We start from the raw sequence: 20,992 nt of genomic DNA, 5'->3' as shown, positions 1-20,992 counted from the left end.
ATATATATATATATATATATATATATATATATATATATATATGTATGTATATACATACATACACACACACACACACACACACATATATATATATATATATATATATATATATATATATATATATATATATATATATATATATATATATGTACATATATGTACATTTATGTATATATGTACATGTATCTATATATGTACATTCCAAGCATAGAGTTTGTAAACGGTGTTATTGAATCGAGGGTTTTTTTTTGTTTGAAGTGACCGTTTACAAACTCTATGCTTGGAATGACCATTTTAAAATACTACTGGAACTTAATCACAAGGTACAGGAATCTTATATGTATACCATTCTACCTAAATAATGGAACTGAAGATACAATATCTCTGCATATCTCACGTCTATTTTCATTCCTCCACTTCACTCTCTATTTCATACCTTATCAAGAATAACTATTGCTTAACCTTTTTCTCACACCGTCACCGATGAAGGGATATATAAAATATCCCGGAAACAGCTGTAAGACCTCATGTTTATAAATGTTCTGAAATCTTTCACAGCTTGGATTTTTATCTCATTCTGTTAATTTATATATATATATATATGTATATATATATATATATATATATATATATATATATATATATATATATATATATATATATATATGCATTTATACATATCTGTGTGTGCGTGTGTGTGTGACCGCGAATATGTATACACTGAATATTTACACGCTGTTATTCATAACTTCATCTATTTCAAGAATATATGTTGTGTATTTGAGTAAGTTGCAACTTTTCACATTGTTCCCGTGTACTCAGCAGAAATGAGTTTAATGGTGCAACTATCTCCTCTCCCCTTCCAGCTATCACATCCTGAATGTGCTATTTGATGAAAGCTGGGAGGACTGAGATAATGTCAATGTTTTCTAGCAACTTCATAGTCATCTAAAACAATTAACGAACTCATAGTACATGCAACCAAATCTTCTTAATTGTAAATATAAAATTTAGAAAGGCGAAAAAATTTCTACAGAGGACATTGAATCAAGAACGGTTCTAATCAATTTTACTTCTAGTCAAGCAAGATATAAACCTATATATAATTTACAGAGTCGTATCAAACGCACATTTCAAATTCAGTCACTGACGCATATAACAAAAAGTAGATTATCATTCAAACTACAAGATAAACAACCAAGTGTTGAGAAATCTTCTTTTGTATAACGTATCAAACTGGACTACTGATATCTAAATTACTGTTCTTTTAAAAACCATAATTAAAATTTGCGAAAAGAAAAAACAAAAAACACAACGCGAAACTGCGGAAACCAACAAATCAGCAAAAAAAAAAAATGTATTAAAAAAATAATTTTACACTTTAACAAAAAATATTGACAGTAACACTTTGAAACAATACTAATACAGTAAAAGAATGACTTGAATCACCTAACTCATGAAGGGAGTAGGGAATGATCTTACAGTTTGGTGTTCACGAGTATTATAGATTTATAACTAAACCTTTATTTATAGCAACTATAACTAAGCTATAATATAACTAATATAAAAGAGAAAAAAATTGAATTATTGATGCTTGTTCGATAAACGATGATACAAAACGATAATTTTATATGAATGAAAAATTCTCAACTCATCTCATGTGAGGTTAATATGGGTGTAGACGATTCAGCCAAGGATAGTGATATGGTAGGTTTGTATCGACTGTGAAAGCTAAAAAAATATGTTCCAAATGATGGAAAATCCTTATCGAGTCAAGAGTAAGCTACTTCTAAGCAATTTCAACTGATAAAAGTTGAACCAAATAAAAAAGGGTTTTTCTAAAAACGTTTTTGGTAGTTGGTGCTCTTCAGTCAAATGTTTGACGTCACATCCATCTCCTCGGACTGCAAGATTATCAAGTTTATCTTCTTTGCCTTCTCATACCACAAAACTACACCCAGCCTCAGGGTTGTCTGGATAACCCTGGAAGAACCGTAACTTTTTTTTCCCAGTTGTACATTCATATCCCATGACTGGGTCTTTTGTAATAAACTGAATCCACCAATCATTTAACGAAGCAATATTTAGGTGCAGAAATATAATCCTTTAAATCACACACACACGCGCGTGCATAGATACATACCAGGTGAGGGAATATAGTAACACTGACTATGAATATGAACAATATGGCTGAAGGAAACTATTTAGGAAAACGTCCGGTATAGTAAATATAAATACAGTAAAATCTCACGCACCATACTGCAAATTAGAAATTTTAACGCGACGAGACACTCTGTTGGGGTAGGCTAATATGGGAACTCGATTTGAGTGGATAGTGAACTGAAAACAGCTCAGAAATAAGATCATATCCAGGACTTCTATACGGACTCTCTGCTGTTATTGTTGTTATTTACCTCCAAATCGGATCTAATCCTGCAGAGCTATGTTTAGTTTCACATTTTGGCACAAGGCCAGTAATTTCGGCGAAGGGCGTAAGTAGATTACAACAATTCCAGTGATCAGCTGGTACTTATTTTATCGACCTCGAAACGATGAAAAGCAAAGTCGACCTACGAGGAATTTGAACTCAGAACATAAAGACTGATGAAATGTTGCTAAACATTTTGCTCAGCGACATAACGATTTTTCCAGCTAGCTGCCTTCTGCAGACCTAATATACTTTTCTATTCCAGGCACAAGGACCGAAATTTTTAGGGAGGGGTTAGTCGATTAGATCGACCGCAGTACGCAACTGGTACTTAATTCATCGACCTCGAAAGGATGAAAGGCAAAGTCGACCTCGGCGGAATTTGAACTCAGAGCCTAGAGACAGACGAAATACCGCTGAGCATTTCGCACGGCGTGCTAACGTTTCTGCCAGCTCGTCGCCTTCTGCAGACCTAATATTATAGGCATATTAGCTGTGAGATTTGCCACTGTTTCAGACTTATTCAATGACAATCTCTCTCTACGTCGTCACGTGATCCATTAGAAATACAAAAAAATAGCAGCCAAATTACTCTCAACAACAATCCGTCTCTAATGATGCCTGTTTATTGACTCACTATACACAAAGATATCACTTCCAATACCAAAAAACGATTTACGTATTCGTTTTACTGGTATCTATCTCGTATGTACACTTACAGGTCCATATTTTCAACGAGTGAAATTCGTGGCTTTACTGAAGACATCTATAAAGAGAGATTCACTACACTAGAAACAATATAACTGGGTGGTATCCATCCATCATGAATGGGGAGCATTATTAAACAATGACTTCTTAAATAAGTGTGACATAAATGATGGGGGTACTTTATTGAGAGAAAAAGAAAGGAAAAGGAACGGGTTCCAAGATTCCAGTATGAAAAGAAATGAAATGGTTTTAAGCAGTGAACGAAACTGGACACATCTATCCGGTTCAGCAAAAGCTTAGTCTTATATATATTTACACACACACACACACACACACACGCACACACACACACACACACACACACACACACACACACACACACACACACAAGCATATATGTATTTATATGCGCACATATATATGTACACACACACACACATATATATATACATAGATACATATGTGTATGCATATACATGTGTCTGCATACGTATCGAGAGAGCATTGAAGAGAGCCGGTAGTGTTCAGATGTCGGAAAAATCAAAATGAAAGGAAAAAAATAATAAATAAAATGTAAAAAATACAAAAATGTGACAAAATAAATGAATAAATAAAAATAATGAAAAAAAAAGTTCGCAAACAGCGAGGAATGTCGCCAATAGGTTCCATTCTACATACCAGGTCTCTGCATTCCAGAAATGTCTATTAGTGAGTGCCGCAATAATTGTATGTATATCCACAGGATTGACAATTAGAGAGAAAAGTGAGAGTAAGTTGAAAATTTAACCAAAAGAATAATACAAAAAAGAACCCAAAAAACAAAAACAACACAAAGCAAAACAAACCCCTCCAAAACAAAAAAAACAAAAGAAAAATCAGAAAAAACTCAGTAAAATTAAATAAAATTCGAAAAAAAAAACCGAAAACTTCCTCAGCACCAGTCTCCTACTGTAACTTTAACAATCTTAGTCTTTACCATTTTTTTTTTACACTACAGTGACCTCTGCAAAGAGCCACCTGCTAAACTAATCTTCTAGATCCCACGCAATTTCATGTCTTTATATATATATATATATATATATATATATATATATATATATATATATATATATATATATATATATATATATATATAGGTATATGTATATATATATATAGTCTCCTTCTTTCTAATCCCAGTAATTCCACCTTCCATCCCTCTTCTAAGTTTATACATCTGCTCTGTTGTTCAAGTCTTGTACAGTATAACTTAGTCTTACTTCCTTACAAATATAAATATAAATACATACATACAAACTTGCATATATATATATATATATATATATATATATATATATATATATATATATATATATATATATATATATATATATATATACGTATGTATATATGTATATATGTATATATGTATATATACATATGCGTATACATACATACCTATACACACACACACACACACGCATACACACATGTTATGTTAGTGCTTTAATTACATCTAGTTCTGACACAGTCTCTCATTCTCAATACTTTTCCATCGCCCATATTTCTTTTCTTCAGAGAAAACGAAAAAGAAAAGGAATTCATTTGATTGTTTTTGAAGATGTGCTTTTGTTTGCGCGCGTGCGTGTGTATATATATATATATATATATATATATATATATATATACATATACATGTATATATATGTATATATATATATATACACATACATAATATGTGTGTGTGTATGTATGTATGTATGTATGCACACACACAAAACGTGTGTACGCGAGAGAGACATTTGTGGATTTATGTAGATATTCAAATGTTATGGAAATATATATGTATATATACATATTCATACATACATACATACATACATACATACATACATACATATATATATGCGTGTGTATGTGTGTGTGTGTATGTGTATGTTAAATTTACAAAACGCAAGTTAGATGGTTCATACCTTTGCCTGTAAACTCTAATTTTTCGCGATTGTTACTTAAACACTTAATAACATCAGTATGTGATTTACGTATGCAAGATGTATCTTTGATACTGGTATGGCACAATCGACATACACGCATTCCGTCTTAACGTGTAGGTTTGGAGACATTCTTATCTCTCTTATTGATCACATAATTAATTACAGTTCCGTGTTCCTGGACAGCGAAGACATATCTGAGATGCTTGTACTGTACTCACTTCGTAGCTCCTTTAACCATGGTGCCCACGGTTATGATGCTTAATTACATTCCAAATTCGCCTCAGAATAACTACAGATCCTTTCAAATAGAAGTATTTACAACTTTTATGTATGATTCCATAAATAATGCGTTTTTTCTCAATTGCATGAAATAAATGTCGGAGAGGGACGGGATAAACTACCTGCATCAATTTGCTATAAAAGCAGGTAGAGATTTTACCATGTTTTTATCCTTAGTGCAAGTTTTGAAGATTGCAGTTCGATTTTAACAGTTATTTTTTCAAAGCTATAATGGAAGTGACAAAGGAGCATATTCGGCATATTTTGCTTTATGAGTTCAATAAAGGCAACAACGCAACGGAAAGTGCGAGGAATATTAATGCGGCATATGGAGATCGGACAATAAGCATAAGCCAGTATCAACGGTGGTTCCAGAAATTCCGAGCCAGAAACTACAGCCTAGAAGATGAGCTTGATCCTGGAAGATGTGTAGAGCTCGATGAGGAAGTCCTGCAAACCTTCGAGGAACAAAATCCCATCGTAACTGTTGAGGAACTAGCAGAAAAGCTTGGATTTAGTCATTCAACCATTCATCGACACCTACGTGCCATCGGAAAAATTAGAAAATTGAGTCAATTGGTGCCTCACAAACTTTTCGAGTCTAATCGCGCGTAGAGAGTGAATGTGTGCTCTTCTTTGCTGCCACGTCTCACGAATGAACTCTTTTTGGACCGAATAGTGACTGGTGACGAGAAATGGGTTCTCTATAAAAATGTCAAGCGCCGAAAACAGTGGGTAGGGAAAGGAGAAGCACTGGCACCCCAGGCTAAAGAAGGTCTTCACACAACGTAAGGTGTTGTTATCTGTTTGGTGGAATATGAAATGTTTAGTCCACTTTGAACTTTTAAACCCAAACCAAATGATAACAAAGGAGATCTAATGCGAGCAGCTTCAGCGGCTTAAGTCAGCACTAGAAGAAAAACTACCATCTTTGGTTTCAAGACAAAAAGTGTTCTTCCCCAGGAAAATGCTCGGCTACCTACAGCGAAGATGACATTCCAAAGGCTGGAGCAGTTTGAATGGGAAACTATGCCCACCCACCATATTCGCCAGACAGGTGATTTTATTATGTGGAACAACATATTCCTTTTCAACGAACGTAGCTTACTGGAGCAGCTATTTCTCGCTGAGGTGTAAGCAGTCGGGATATATTACATAACACTAGCTCCTCATACTCTTCATGTAACAGACCGAAGGATCTTCCCATGGTACATATATTGGTACATGTTTATTGGTACATGTATTGGTACAGTTTATTGGTACATGTATTGATTAAATTGATAATTCCACTAGAATTTCTTTGCCATCATATATGTTGTAGTAACTCACGTGGCATATACCACATGTCATATACCATGTGTCATACACCACGTGTCATATACCATGTGTCATATACCACGTGCTATAGATCCCACGTGTTATTTGCCAGTTTTTTTTGTTTGTATACTCCTGCGATCTTCTCTAAACTGATGCTTCTTAGTATTTATTTAAAGGAAACAAACAAAATTCTTTTGTAACATTTGTATAAATGGCAAAAATTTAGTGGGAAGAAGTGTTTATACGAAAAAAAAAAGTGAATTCCTCTAAGTCTATATGACATATTTCGATCTCATTTATACTCGTACGTTATTTGTTTTAATTATTTGAATAATTCCTATAAGGAAGGAGTGAGTTTCAACAAAGAAAATCTCTATCGTTAGAGTTTAGATAACAAAAAGGAATGAAATATTGCATGTTAAACTTGATAAAAGTCTTGTACATTTTTATTCTTCCGCTTACAGATTGTATTTGTTTGACACGCCCAGGTTTTTAACAGAAACAAATGTCCCCAATGATTATATATATACATTCATGACAGTGTTCGTGGTGTTCTTATCGATGTCCATCATGACTACTTGAGCGAAACTCTACGTGATGAAAATATGTTTTCTAAAATCTGATATGAATGAGGATAAGTTGGTGAGCAGAAAGTCTTTCACTTATTTATGAAAGAAGGGGAAAAGTCATTTATTGATCTGTGCTTCTTTAGGTCGGCATAATTGGAAGTGAAAATGTTTAAAAACACATTTTAAATCATCCCACACCTGCACGCGCAAGTCTGTTGCTGATAGCATATGTATGTATATATGTATGTATGTATGTATGTATGTATGTATGTATGTATGTATGTATGTTATCAATCAGTTTCATTTCTGTATTTCTTGTCAATAGAGAAAGAGCCGGACTCTAACATAGATTCAAGGCTCCTTCATTGGAACTTTTATCAACATCATCTAGGTATTTGTGCATGTGTGTGTGTGTGTGTGTGTGTGTGTGTGCAGTATTTGGTGTTAGTGTATGTGCAGACTTGTATGTTTGTTTTATGGATGCGTTTTTATGTATATATTTTCATGTCTAGGCGTATGCATATGTATTCATGTGCTAAACTTTTGGAAAGTTTTACATATCTTTACAGTTCCATTGATGGCTTGAATTTGTAGTCTTGTATCTTTCTTTTTCCCCTCATCACTGTTCTAATATGTATGTATGTATGTATGTTTGTATGTAGCACGTATGATGTCTATATGTTAGTATATGTATGTGTGTGTATGTACTGTATGCATATATGTATATCTGCATGCTTACCTTTGATTTCTTAAATCTTATCAGTAATGAATAGAAGCGAAGCACATCGACCAAAACTCTGTATAAATGAATAACAATAAGATGTTGCAAATCTCTCGCCCCTCTCTCTTCATATATATACATATATATATATATATATATATATATATATATATATATATATATATATATATATATATATATATATATATATATATATATATATATATATATATATATATATATATATATGTATATATATAATGTATATATATATATATGTATTTACTAAAACTATTCTCCACTATGTTTAAATTGTAAACCAAATGTTCTAAAGCGGTACCACATGTTTTCCTTGCACATTCTCTGTTTCTAACACACACACACACACACACACACACACACACACACACACACACACACACACACACACACACACACGTATATGTATATACATATATATATAGATAGATACATACGTACATACATGTGTGTGTGTGTGTGGGGGGGGGGTGATAAGAAGCTTGTTTCTCAGTCACATGGTTCTGGGTACAGTCCCACTGCGTGAGACCTTAGGCATGTGTCTTCTACTATAGACTCGGACCGACCAAAGCCTTATGAGTGGATTTGGTAGACAGAAATTGAAAGAGGCCCGTCGTATATATATATATATATATATATATATATATATATATATATATATATATATATATATATATATATATATATATATATATATATATATATATATATATATATGTATATATATATGTATGTATGTATGTGTGTATGTGTGTGTTTGTGTGTGTGTGTGTGTGTGTGTGTGTGCGTCCTTGTATCTTTCTTTTTCCCTTCATCACTGTTTGACAACCGGTGCTGGTGTGTTTACATCCCCATCACTTAGTGGTTCGGCCAAACAGACCGATTGAATAAGTACTAGGCTTAAGAAATAACTCCTGGGGTCGATTTGTTCGACTAAAACCCTTCAAAATGGTGCTCCAGCCTGACCGCAGTCAAATGAGTGAAACAAGTAAAAGCATTAATAGAATAGTATAATATATATAGTTATGTTTTGAGTTCTATTTTCCTGTTCGCGTCACTAAACCTATGTGTATGTGTGTGTGTGTATCTATCTATCTATCTATCTATCTATGTATCTATCTATCTATCTATCTATCTATCTATCTATCTGTCTGTCTGTCTGTCTGTCTGTCTGTTTGTCTGTTTGTCTGTCTGTCTAAATACATGCATGTATGTATGTATGTATGTATGTATGCATATATGTATATATGTATGTATATATACTACATTCGTACATACTCCCCCACTCAACCCGCGCACGCACACACACACATACACAGGATATGGCGTCTCAAAGTAATACTTTTAATATTCGATGACCAAATATATTTTCAATGAATCTTATAGAAGCAAAGTGACTGGTAATTTAACGGAATATCTGCGAATTTATCACTAAATTTTATTATTTGTTTAGGGTAATAAATCAAACCTCCGGGAAAGATGTGGACAGCTCCTGTGAAACACTGTTGTATTAAGATCTATGAATACCAAAGGACCGGCTGTCCTCCGGAGATAGATATCGACTGTTTGTGAAGAATATATGTCTTTTTCACGCAGGAAGCTAATCTACTCTGAAAGCTCTCTGAGTCATCAGCCTTCTAACATCGTCATTTTTCTTGCCTAACATCATATCTTAAAACTCGACTCATAATAAATAGATACCTTATAGTGGAGCTATTCCCAGACGATCAGCAACAATTCACTGTCACTAAATTTATAGAAAACAAACAAAACAAACAAAAAAGCAAAACAAAACAAAAAGGCACGACTGTTTTCTTTGAGAATGACTCATTTATCAAAGACTAACAAAAGAACAAAATAAAAAAAATCTAAAAAAGGTAAAGAAGAAGCGTTTAATAAGAATCCTTATGCACTGTAGCCTACTATGAAAAAAAGAATAACCACACTTTACTAAAGTTGATATATTAGGGTTATTGTAAAGTATCCAGTTGTAAAGTGTCCAGGTTGACTTGAGAATATGGCGTTAAATAATATAATAGCCAGAACCAACTGAAAAATCGTCTGAAGTAGAATAATAAAAAAACAAAAAACAGTAAGAACTTATCCTGGCGATGAGTAAGACAGTAGTATGGATATATAATAATAATAATAATAATAATAATAATAATAATAATAATAATAATAATAATAATAATAGATATAGAGAGAAGAGTTCTTTACTTGAATACCTCGTCAGTATTCAAGTAAAGAACTCTTCTCTCTATATCTATAAAAACTTCTTTTGAGTTACTTCAGTCCTACATAAACTAATAATAATAATAAAAATTGAGCAAATACCACAGATTTGCTTGTCGGTTATTTGACCTTAACCAGTTGGGCATGACCCTTAGTGGCTGACGATATGTGCATCTCTGATCACGAGTAGAAGTAGTGGGGGAGCATCATAGCCATGTGTTGAGAGGAATTCTTTGGATAGTTCACATTTGGGAACATAGGTGTTTCGATCAGCACCCTTAAGCAACCCTTATTCAGGTACCTTTTGAGGGGGATGAGCTACTCGACCTGAAGAAAATTCTAACTGGGCCCCACCTGCAAGGTCATGCGTTGTTTATCTTGATGTGAGATCACCATGTCACGCAGATATGGATGCGATGCATGTGCCTGGTGTACCCTTATCAGATGGGTATACTGGGCTTCGTATATTTTATCCCAGTGTCACTTTGATGGCATGCACTGCTCTCTATAATATTAATAATATGAGTATTATCATACTACTACTACTACTACTTATAATAATAATAATAATAATAATAATAATAATAATAATAATAATAATAATAATCTTTTCTACTAATCGATTAATTTATCGAGTCCGAAAGGATGAAAGGCAAAAACGACCTCGGCTGAATTTGAAATCAGAACGTAGCGACGGGTGATATACCGCTAACATTTCGTCCAGCGCGCCAATGATTCTGCCAGCTCGCCACCTTTAGTAATAATAATAATGGTTCCAAATTTTGCCACAAAGGCATCCATTTTAGGGCAGAGATGAGTCGATTACATCGACCCCAGTGTTCAACTGGTACTTAATTTCTCGACCCAGAAAGGATAAAAGGCAATGTCGACATCAGCGGGATTTGTTCTCAGAACGTAGCGGCAGATGAAATACCGCTAAGCAGTTTGCCCGGCCTGCTAACGATTCTGCCAGTTCACCGCCTTAATAATAATAATGACATTGACCCCAGTACTTGACTGGTACTTATTTCATAGAAAGAATGAAAGGCAAAGTCGAACAGAGGAACGTAAAGACAGACGAACATTTTCTATTTGCTAACGATTCTGCGAGCTCGCTGCCTTTATATATATTCATATATATTCATCATCGTAATCACCATTATCCAAATAGTTATATAAACTATATAACATAATTGAATGTGGTAGGCACTACTACCTTCTCTCCGATTGTCGCTGTTTAGTGCGAGACAAGATGAAGGAAAGTCTAATACAACAGCAACAGTTAATCCAACAGTAATAAGTAATATAATAACTAATATCTTCTTTCATATTCATATTTTCATACTAGCAGTTATTACATATTCTTCTTTATCATCTTATCTTTACATCTATAAATATGTAAATTATATAAAACATATAAAAACACATATTTCTGCAGGCGGCTGTGGCCATGCAGGTTAGTCGCCATTAAAGCATAAACCTCTTCGGCGAGGAGTTGAACACAAGTCTTCTGCGTGACAGGCAGGGGTAAAAATCTGCATCGGTTGTCACATTTTACGGCTTTTCCCGAATCTCTAGCCCATTTGTTCATCAGGTACTTGGTTGATATTTCCTGTTCCTGGATTGCAAATGCATACCCTTCAAAGTGGGAGGTAGTAATCCGGCTATTCGTCGATGATAAACTGCTTTGATGATCGATGTTACTATCATCACGGAGCTTTCTAATAACATGTCTATGCATAGTCTTCTGCTTATATAGGCTCATCCTTTCATCTGATGATACGTTACGGTAGAGTCGTGCAACTTCTTTGGGCATGTATTCGAGGTTATCAAACACAGTGTTGCTCAAGGAGTTGCCTTCCAAGTCTTATGATGTTATGAGCATCATGTACGCAAACTTGGTGGTGGTTAAAAGACGTTGCCGACAGGATATGATGCGACATTCAAAGACATTTTGGATCGATGTTAAGCCTCTGTCGCCTTTTTTACGTTTAAGGTAGAGATGGTCTATGTCACTGTTTATGTGGAAATTATGTGTGCTTGTTAGTATTTTTCGGGTTTTCACACCAATAGCTCGGATCTCATCAAGCAGCCCAAATGTTGTTATGAGTATTGGCACTGCAAATACATCGTGGGCCACTGTTTTATTGAATGCAGAGAGTTCTGAGGTCCAAATTTTCTTTATTCGGCTGTAATATTCTTTAGTGACACGTGTTTTGTAAGATATATTTTCATCCACCCCTAGATATCTGTAACATTACTCGTCAGATACAGGGGAAACAGTCAAATCATTGATAGAAATGTTACTAGTCTGGTTTATAATCTTTCCCCTTTTCACAACCATATAACAACATTTATCTTGACCAAACTCCAACCCTACATCCTTTGAAAATGTTGTACCTAGGTCAAGGCTCTTTCATCTCATGCATATTCTTTGCATAAAGTTTTAAATCATTCACAAAGAAAGTGTGCGTAATTTTAGTATTTCTGTTTCCTTGTGGACCAGTGAGATATCCTTTAGAATTCCTTAACATGAATGACAAGGGGTTTACAGAAAGTATAAACAACATCACAGAGAAGCTGTCTCCTTGAAATATATCTTACGATATTATATTCTATCAGTGATAATACGCTCACTCTTTCTGTTTAATTTCAAGATGGTGGCCCACGATGAAGTCAAATCAGCTATGGCTTTGACTATTCTCACTGGAACTTTAGCAAGTTGAAGGGTTTCTAGCATCCATGAGTGTGGAACAGAGTCAAAGTCTTTCTTGTAGTCTAGCCACGTTGAAACTAGGTTCCTCCAATGCTATCGCACCTCTGACATCACAGTTTGGTTGATTAGCAATTGCTCGGCAACAATATCAACAACGCGACCAACAACAACAACAACAACAACAACCATGATTGCAGTAGCGTGGACGAACACAAACACAGAAAAATATAAGAACGGTACCAAAGGTCGGGATAAGGGCAGCAGCAACGGCAACAAAGGAAGGGGCGGAGTTGAAGGGAGGGTCATAGTGCTACTAAGAACAACGACACACACACACACACACACATACACACACACACACACACACACACACACACACACACACAAACACACACACACACACACACACACACACACACACACACACACAAACTTGTCTAGATGCTGTTTGAAGAACCCGCATCTAGACTTCGCAAAACTCTGAGGTTGTTTGACGGAATGTTGGACAGCTGTGGACCCTTGAAACACAAGCTGTTAAAGTACTGGGTTCATATTTGAGATGAAGAATACAGGATCTTTAGTACTATGCAGTGCCGTCCAGTGGTTGTTATAGATTTCTATTCCAAAGGTGGGAGCTAGATCGTCCAAGATCTTCTTAATGTATATCACTGCAAATCTTTCATGCCATCTCTCTAGGAATAGAGCTTCAGATCCTTTAGTCTCTCCTAGTAATTCATCTGTTTCACCGAGTCAATCTTCTTTGTGTAGCGGCGTTGGACTGCCTGAAGTTTCACTACCAGTTTTATGCATTTTTGTGACCATAACTGGGAACAGTAACCCAGACGACTGACAACGAATGTTCTCCATAGGAGTAGCATTGTATCCGTTTCTCTGGTTCTGAATGATCTCAGAATCCATCCAGCTACTCGCCTGCACAACGTCTTGCCATCTTGGTAATATGCACATGGAATGCTACATCATTACTCATGTGGATTCCCAGGTCACACACCAACTCTAGATCTGGGATTACACTTGGTCCCGTGTATTCCGATTGTAATCTGTTTGTGGGCCAACAATGGAGTACTTGAAACAACTCAGCATTGAGCATGTTATTTTCATCAACCCATATGTATATTGCATACAGGTCGTTTCGCAGTTTTAGTATGCCATCACGGTCCTTGACCACCTGTGATACTTTTGTATTAGCAGCATAGCTGGTGAGAGTGGCTGACTGTATGGCTGTCAAACATTTGTTTGAGGGGCCTTGCTGCGAATTGTTGTCTCTTCAAGCTCTCTAGCTCTGCCTTTTAAAAAGTCATACAACCACTCTCCCAGTTTTCATGTAATACCACACACACACACACACACACACACACACACACACACACACACACACACGTATATTAAGGAGAATACACTCTATCTATCTATCTATCTATCTATCTATCTATCTATCTATCTATCTATCTATACACCTACATATTATATGTATACATATATCTATACGCGCGCGTGCATGTGTGTGCATGCATGTGTGCATATACGCATACAAAAGAAAAATAGTTTGTACATAGTCATCGGTACACAAAGATGTTTGCGCTGAGTATACAAAATATTTTCACACGCGCGCGTGCGCAAACACACAAATTGTACAAACACCCAGAAACACTGAAGGATGTAATTGATAGAGAGAACTTAAAGGATTACTTTTTTTTTAATCAGAAGTCGGAACCGAATCGTTCTCTATGAAAACCTAGACTCTCGAACAACGACGTCATTACGTTAACACAACCGCAGTTTGACTTCTAGCTTATACGAACTTTACTGTCTCAAATTCTTAAAGATAATGTCGAACACAGAGTTGTGACAAAAGTGATTTACTTAGTTCACATATAAATGATAAAGAAATTTGATGAGATATATTAGCAACTGCTTATGCTAGCAATATCTCCTTTATTAAGGCGGGGCGAGCTGGCAGAATCGTTAGCACACCGGGCGAAATGCTTAGCGATATTTCGTCTGCCGCTACGTTCTGAGTTCAAATTCCGCCGAGATCGACTTTGCCTTTCATCCTTTCGGGGTCGATTAAATAAACACCAGTTACGCACTGGGGTCGACGTAATCGACTTAATCCCTTAGTCTGTTCTTGCTTGTCCCCTCTATGTTTAGCCCCTTGTGGGCAATACAGAAATAAGTATATCCTTTATTTTCTCTCTCTCTCCGTAAGAACGTCTTTACCCCAATATTTTAAAAACTAGTTGCATTTATGGGAATTATCCGTTATTTTCAAACAGTAGTCGCAATACAATTAGGTTAGTTCAGTTTTTCTTAGGAATATTGAGAGATACACAATAAATATGCGTTATATATATATGTCTGTAAGTAATAATATTTTATAATCTTTCATAATGTTGTTTTTATAAGCAAACATACATGTGCATTTTCTGCGATGACTTGGTAAGCGGTGTCGATTCTGTAAATAATTTGACTGCGGCCATGCTGGAGCACCGCCTTTAGTCGAGCAAATCGATCCCAGTACTTCTTCTTTGTAAGCCTAGTACTTAGTCTACCGATCTCTTTTGCCGAACCGCTAGGTTACGGGACGTAAACACACCAGCATCTATTATAGGCACAAGGCCTGAAATTTTTGGGGAGGGATGAGTCAATTACATCGACCCGAATGCGTAACTGGTACTTAATTTATCGACCCCCAAAAGGATGAAAGGCAAAGTAGATCCCGGCAGCATTTGAACTCAGAACCGCTAAATATTTCTCCCGGTGTGCTAATATAGATAATAATATTAATAAAAATATTTCATTAGCTTAAAGCTTATAAGCGATTACAGGAAAATAGTCTAATATCGGGGCATATGAGCCCTAAATGGAAAAAAAGGGCAGGGTTTTCAGTATGCGTGGGACTCGAACCCACATCTCTATGCTTTCGGGACGACAATTGCGTTACCACTATACAAACGTACCCCTCCTTTCTTGCCGTCCGATTTAAGAATTACAATTTTATAGTGTTATTTTTGCAAACCAACATACATGTGCGTTTTCTGCAATGATTTGGTAAACGGTGTTTATCGGCCTGTTTTTGCCGAACCGCTGATTTACGGGTACGTAAACAAATGAACTTCTGAAGCCGTGGTAGGGGACAAACACACACACACACACACGCACACGCACACACGCGCTCGCGCTCACACACATTATACATATTACTCTTTTATTTTTTTATTTGTTTCAGTCATTTGACAGTGGCCATGCTGGAGCACCGCCTTTAGTCGAGCAAATCGACCCCAGGACTTATTCTTTGTAAGCCTAGTACTTATTGTATCGGACACTTTTGCCGAACCGCTAGGTTACGGGGATGTAAACACACCAACATCGGTTGTCAAGCGATGTTGGGCGGACAAACACAGATACACAGACATATACGTCGGGCTTCTTTCAGTTTCCGTCTACCAAGTTCACTCACAAGGCTTTGGTCGGCCCGAGGCTATAGTAGAAGACACTTGCCCAACGTGCCACGCAGTGGGATTGAACCCAGAACCATGTGGTTGGTAAGCAAGCTACTTAACACACGTGTGCCCTGAGATCCCCATTGACAGGCATCTGATATAAAATAGTGTTAACATTATGGTATGCAGATTAGTAGCTCCAGTTGTCTGTAGCTACTGTGATTTTTGCATGTCCTGTAAGTTCACGGTCATCATTTCACCGTAGGGAAAGTTCACCGTCATCAATTCATTGTTTTTTCCCCCATAAAATAGCTTTTAACTATTAACGGTGAGGTACTATGGATATATCTTCTCGGCATAATTTCCTCGCGGTGAAATTTCTTCACGGTTAATTGATGGCAGTGAACTCTCCTGCGACGAATTGATGTTAGTGAACTTACCTGCAATCTAATTTTTGAGTATATGAACAGATTAGTTGCTTGTTTCTCTGGGATTGACTAAATTGATGTAGACGACTCTGATGAGAATCCAATGAGATTCGTAAATTGATTACGGCTACGGAGAAATAGCTAAATTAGCCCTGTTTCTATATCTACTATACAGGGTGTCCACAAATTCTGGGTACATAGGATTAACAGATACTTTAATAAATTATTATTTCTTATATTTAATTGTTTATGTTATGATTTTATTTACTCCATGTACCCACATGGGGATTAACATACTTTTAAGAAATTATTATTTCTAATATCTAATTGTTTATGTTATGATTTTATTTACTCCATGTACCCAAACCTTGTGGATACTCTATATAAGTTATATATATATATGCGACAGGATTCTCTCAGTTTCTGTGAACCAAATCCACTCACAAGGCTTGGTTGGCCCGAGGCTATAGTAAAAGACACTTGCCCAAGGTACCATGCAGTAGGACTGAATCTAAGACCACATGGCTGCGAATCAAAGTTTTCAACCACTTAGCCAATGCTGCCCCTATTACCAGTTATATGTTTAAAATATTAAAAAAAAAAGAAAGAATGAAGAACATGAGGCATGCTTAAAGACATATAGTAGAAAAAAATAACCATAGAACCAGTCATTGAAATAACAATAGAAACGGCTTCAGAAAACAGCAGTAGAATAACGACTTGTATATATAAAAGGAAACAACTATACACCGAGCAAAGACGTGAACAAACTGAGTTGATGGTGATAAGATATAAACAATAAATGACGAGAAGGTAATAAAGCAAAAAATTAAATTTGCTATCTCTTGTCTTTTCGCATTTAATTGAGCAAGACGTCTAGTAAGGTGCCCACCCTCAATAGCCTCTCAGACACCACTACTAATCTCAAAAGCCTTACACTCACCGCGCGCGCGACACGCGCACACACACACACACACACACTGAGATTACAATGTCTTATTTTTTGTTTCTTTTTAAAACATTTTTATTTGCATAATCTAGTTATGTTTTGTTTTCGCTCGGTTTGATAACAAAACACGTAAAACAGATGAGAATTTAAAATTTTTTTACGTTACAAAAAAAAAAAAAAATCGGAAAAACAAAACAAAAGCAAAAATGAAAAAAAAACAGGCATGGCTACGTGGTTAAAAGGCTCTCCTTGTAGTCGCGTAATTTGAGTTCAGTCCCGCTGAGCGGCACCTTGAGTCAGGGTTTTCTACTATAGCCCTGAGCCGAGCAATGCCTTGTGAGTGAATTTGGTAAACGGAAAATGCGAAAGCCTGTTTTACACACACACACACACACACACACACACACACACACACACACACACACACACACACACACACACACACACACACACGCGCACACACACACACACACACACACACACACACACACACACACACACACACACATAAAGCGTATATGTCTGTGTCTTTGAGCTTGTGTTATTTCCACTCCCAACGCCTGACAAGCGGGTTTAGTCTGCTTACTTACTTCCCCGTAACAAACATATCGGTTCGGCAAAGGAGACCTACAGAATAAATATCAGGTTTAAAAGTAAATACTGGGTTGATTTAATCGTCAAACTCTCTCTTCTTAAAATTTGTGTCCTTGTGTTAAAATTGGAAACAATCATTATAAACTGGTCCTGTTCTGAAATGAGATAGAATTACTTATTGTCACTACCGTATTTCGCAATATTTTATACTTGGTTTTAACTGTAAAAACTGGGATTCGACTTAAACACAGAGCAAAGCTAGAATCATGTAACAAACATTTTGGGCCAATACTTAATACATATCATACATACACATATGGTACATATATGTCATATATATATGATACATGTATATCATATTGCTGTCTATAGTGTTTACATACATTATGCACATGTACATATATATATACATACATACGCGCGCGCGCAAACACGCATACGCACGCGTATAACAGAGCCAGATGTTTGTCTCACCGGTGAGAACGTTGAAGTTGTTGACAGCGGCATTAGCTGCGAGTCTAAAAAGACTTGAACGAACTGGTGCAGTTGTTTAGTGCTGAGCAGGAGGACAAAAGTTCAGGTCTTTAGGTGTCTGGTCCTCCTTGTCCAGTTCTATAGTTGTGAAACTTGGACACTGTTTGGAGCCCTTAGGAGCCGCCTGAATTCCTTTGGTACCAGAACCTTTTGCATGATTATGGGTTACCATTGGTCGGATTTAGTATTCAGTCAACGGCTCTACTCAGAAACTGGGATGCGTCCTGTTACTTCTATAATTCGATAGCGCCTGCTTAGACTGTTTGGTCATGTTACTTATCGTGCTTTCTTCACTGAGATTCCGGTTGGGTTGATGGCTCGTGCAGATCAACCACGTGTCACATGGCCACGGTAGATGAGGTATCTCACTGAGATGCGGACTAATTGGGGCTCTGCTGGACGGGTCACCTGGGACGACTGGGGAAAATGCAGACAAATGGCGAATGCAGCAACAACTGACAAGCCATGAATAGCCATCTATGTGTCATGCTTGACATATATACATCCTTGAAAGTCATGATGCTGTGGAATTTTTTGTGCGAGAGAAAATCTCTTCATAGACGTACAGTGTTAAGAAAACACACACTATAAATCGGAAAGAAGTGATTATCGTCTGAATCACAATATTTAATGACATATCTAACTCGAAATGACATAGGATCTGTCATGAGCTCTACGACTCATAAGGTTACATCCTGAATTTGACGAAGGCCCGTCGTAGCGTTAACTTTCCAACTATTGTTAGAAATTATTATATAGTTGAGTGGACTGGAGCATCGTGTAATGGTTACACCGCCTGGCCCAGGAATCGAAACTGTGATTTTACAGTCGTGAGTGCAACACCCTAACCACTTCGGCACGCACCTTCACATGACATTTACGCCATAAATATAACAATAATTTTGATGAAGTTCGATGGCGACAATATAGCGATATCTTGACATAAGTAGAAGCAAAATGGTCGACTTGCTAGAATATTGAACAATCAGTTTATTGTTTTGTTAATGTAAAAGCACTATAATTATAGATTTCCTTATTAAAGGAAAATGTATTATATCATTTAAGAATGAAATCTGAACACAATCTCATTCAAAGCACATAACTATTTATCTACTGGTTTCAATTTTCTGGTTTAACCTTTTAGCACTTAAACTGGCCATATCAGGAACAAATATTCTACTTGTTTTATGCTCAAACCTACCAGATCCAGTGAGAGACTATATTCTAAAAGTACACAATTGCATCATCGAAGTCTCAATACCTGTGATAAGCATTACACTTGACAGAAATCTGAATGCTAAAGGGCTAAAATATAAACTCTAGAACATAGTATCAAAATAATACGTAATATTCCCACAATTCAATGCGGCTCTCTTCGCCCTTCTACGTCATCCCATCTACCAACTCTGCCTCAGCTCTCCCCTTACTCTAACTCATCTCCACTAAACTCTTTGTCCAGTCCTTTCTTCTTTTTCAAAATCCTGTCGGTATAGGCCTGTAGTTCTCAACCGGGGTCCATATAAGGTGTTGCGGTGTCCATGGAAGCAAAATAGTAGATTGGATATCCACAGTGGTATGTTAATTGCCCATGAAAACGTTTTGATTTAGATGTATTTATTGGAAGAAACAGTTAGGTTTCTTTCTCTAACGTTTTACATTAACCTTTACAAGTTAATGTATGAATAACAAAATAGAGATTTTGAAAAAAGGATCTATAAAATTAATTTTTAAACATCGAATAGTTACGGGGGTCCACCAGAATAGAATATTAATCAAAGTATTCCATAGAAAAAAAAAATGGTTGAAAACCCCCTGGTATAGGCTTTCCACTCACTTAACACATTTGAACTATTAAAAATATCAGCCTAATTTTGCTCAAATCACACGGTAGCTGTCATGAAATCGGAAGGACACAGAAAATGTAGTTTTTGGTGAAACATCGAATACGCTTTGCTTCAGCTGAAAGTGCAGAAGCTACTAAGAGAACTTTCAAGCTCTTTTTTAAATCCATTACAACGTTAGAAACCTTTCCGTGTCGTCA

At 36.2% G+C, this 20,992-nt stretch overlaps 1 protein-coding gene across 7 annotated transcripts in view; it reads right to left on the bottom strand.

Annotated features, from left to right (window-relative positions):
- LOC106877418 (signal peptide, CUB and EGF-like domain-containing protein 1) overlaps nucleotides 1-20,992 on the bottom strand; it is a 381,546-nt gene that overhangs the window by 77,546 nt on the left and 283,008 nt on the right. For 4 of the 7 annotated variants that reach the window (XM_089352467.1, XM_089352469.1, XM_089352471.1 and 1 more), the window contains one exon: nucleotides 3,815-3,838. The exons of the other annotated variants lie outside the window; for them this stretch is intronic. In XM_089352467.1, coding sequence (XP_089208593.1) covers nucleotides 3,815-3,838 — 24 coding nt within the window. The remainder of the gene's footprint in view (nucleotides 1-3,814; nucleotides 3,839-20,992) is intronic. 7 annotated transcript variants of the gene reach the window in all.

This window comes from Octopus bimaculoides, chromosome 5 (genome assembly GCF_046866305.1).
Source record: "Octopus bimaculoides isolate indiv1 chromosome 5, ASM4686630v1, whole genome shotgun sequence".
Lineage (NCBI taxonomy): Eukaryota > Metazoa > Mollusca > Cephalopoda > Octopoda > Octopodidae > Octopus > Octopus bimaculoides.
This window is presented reverse-complemented; position numbering and strand designations above follow the sequence as displayed.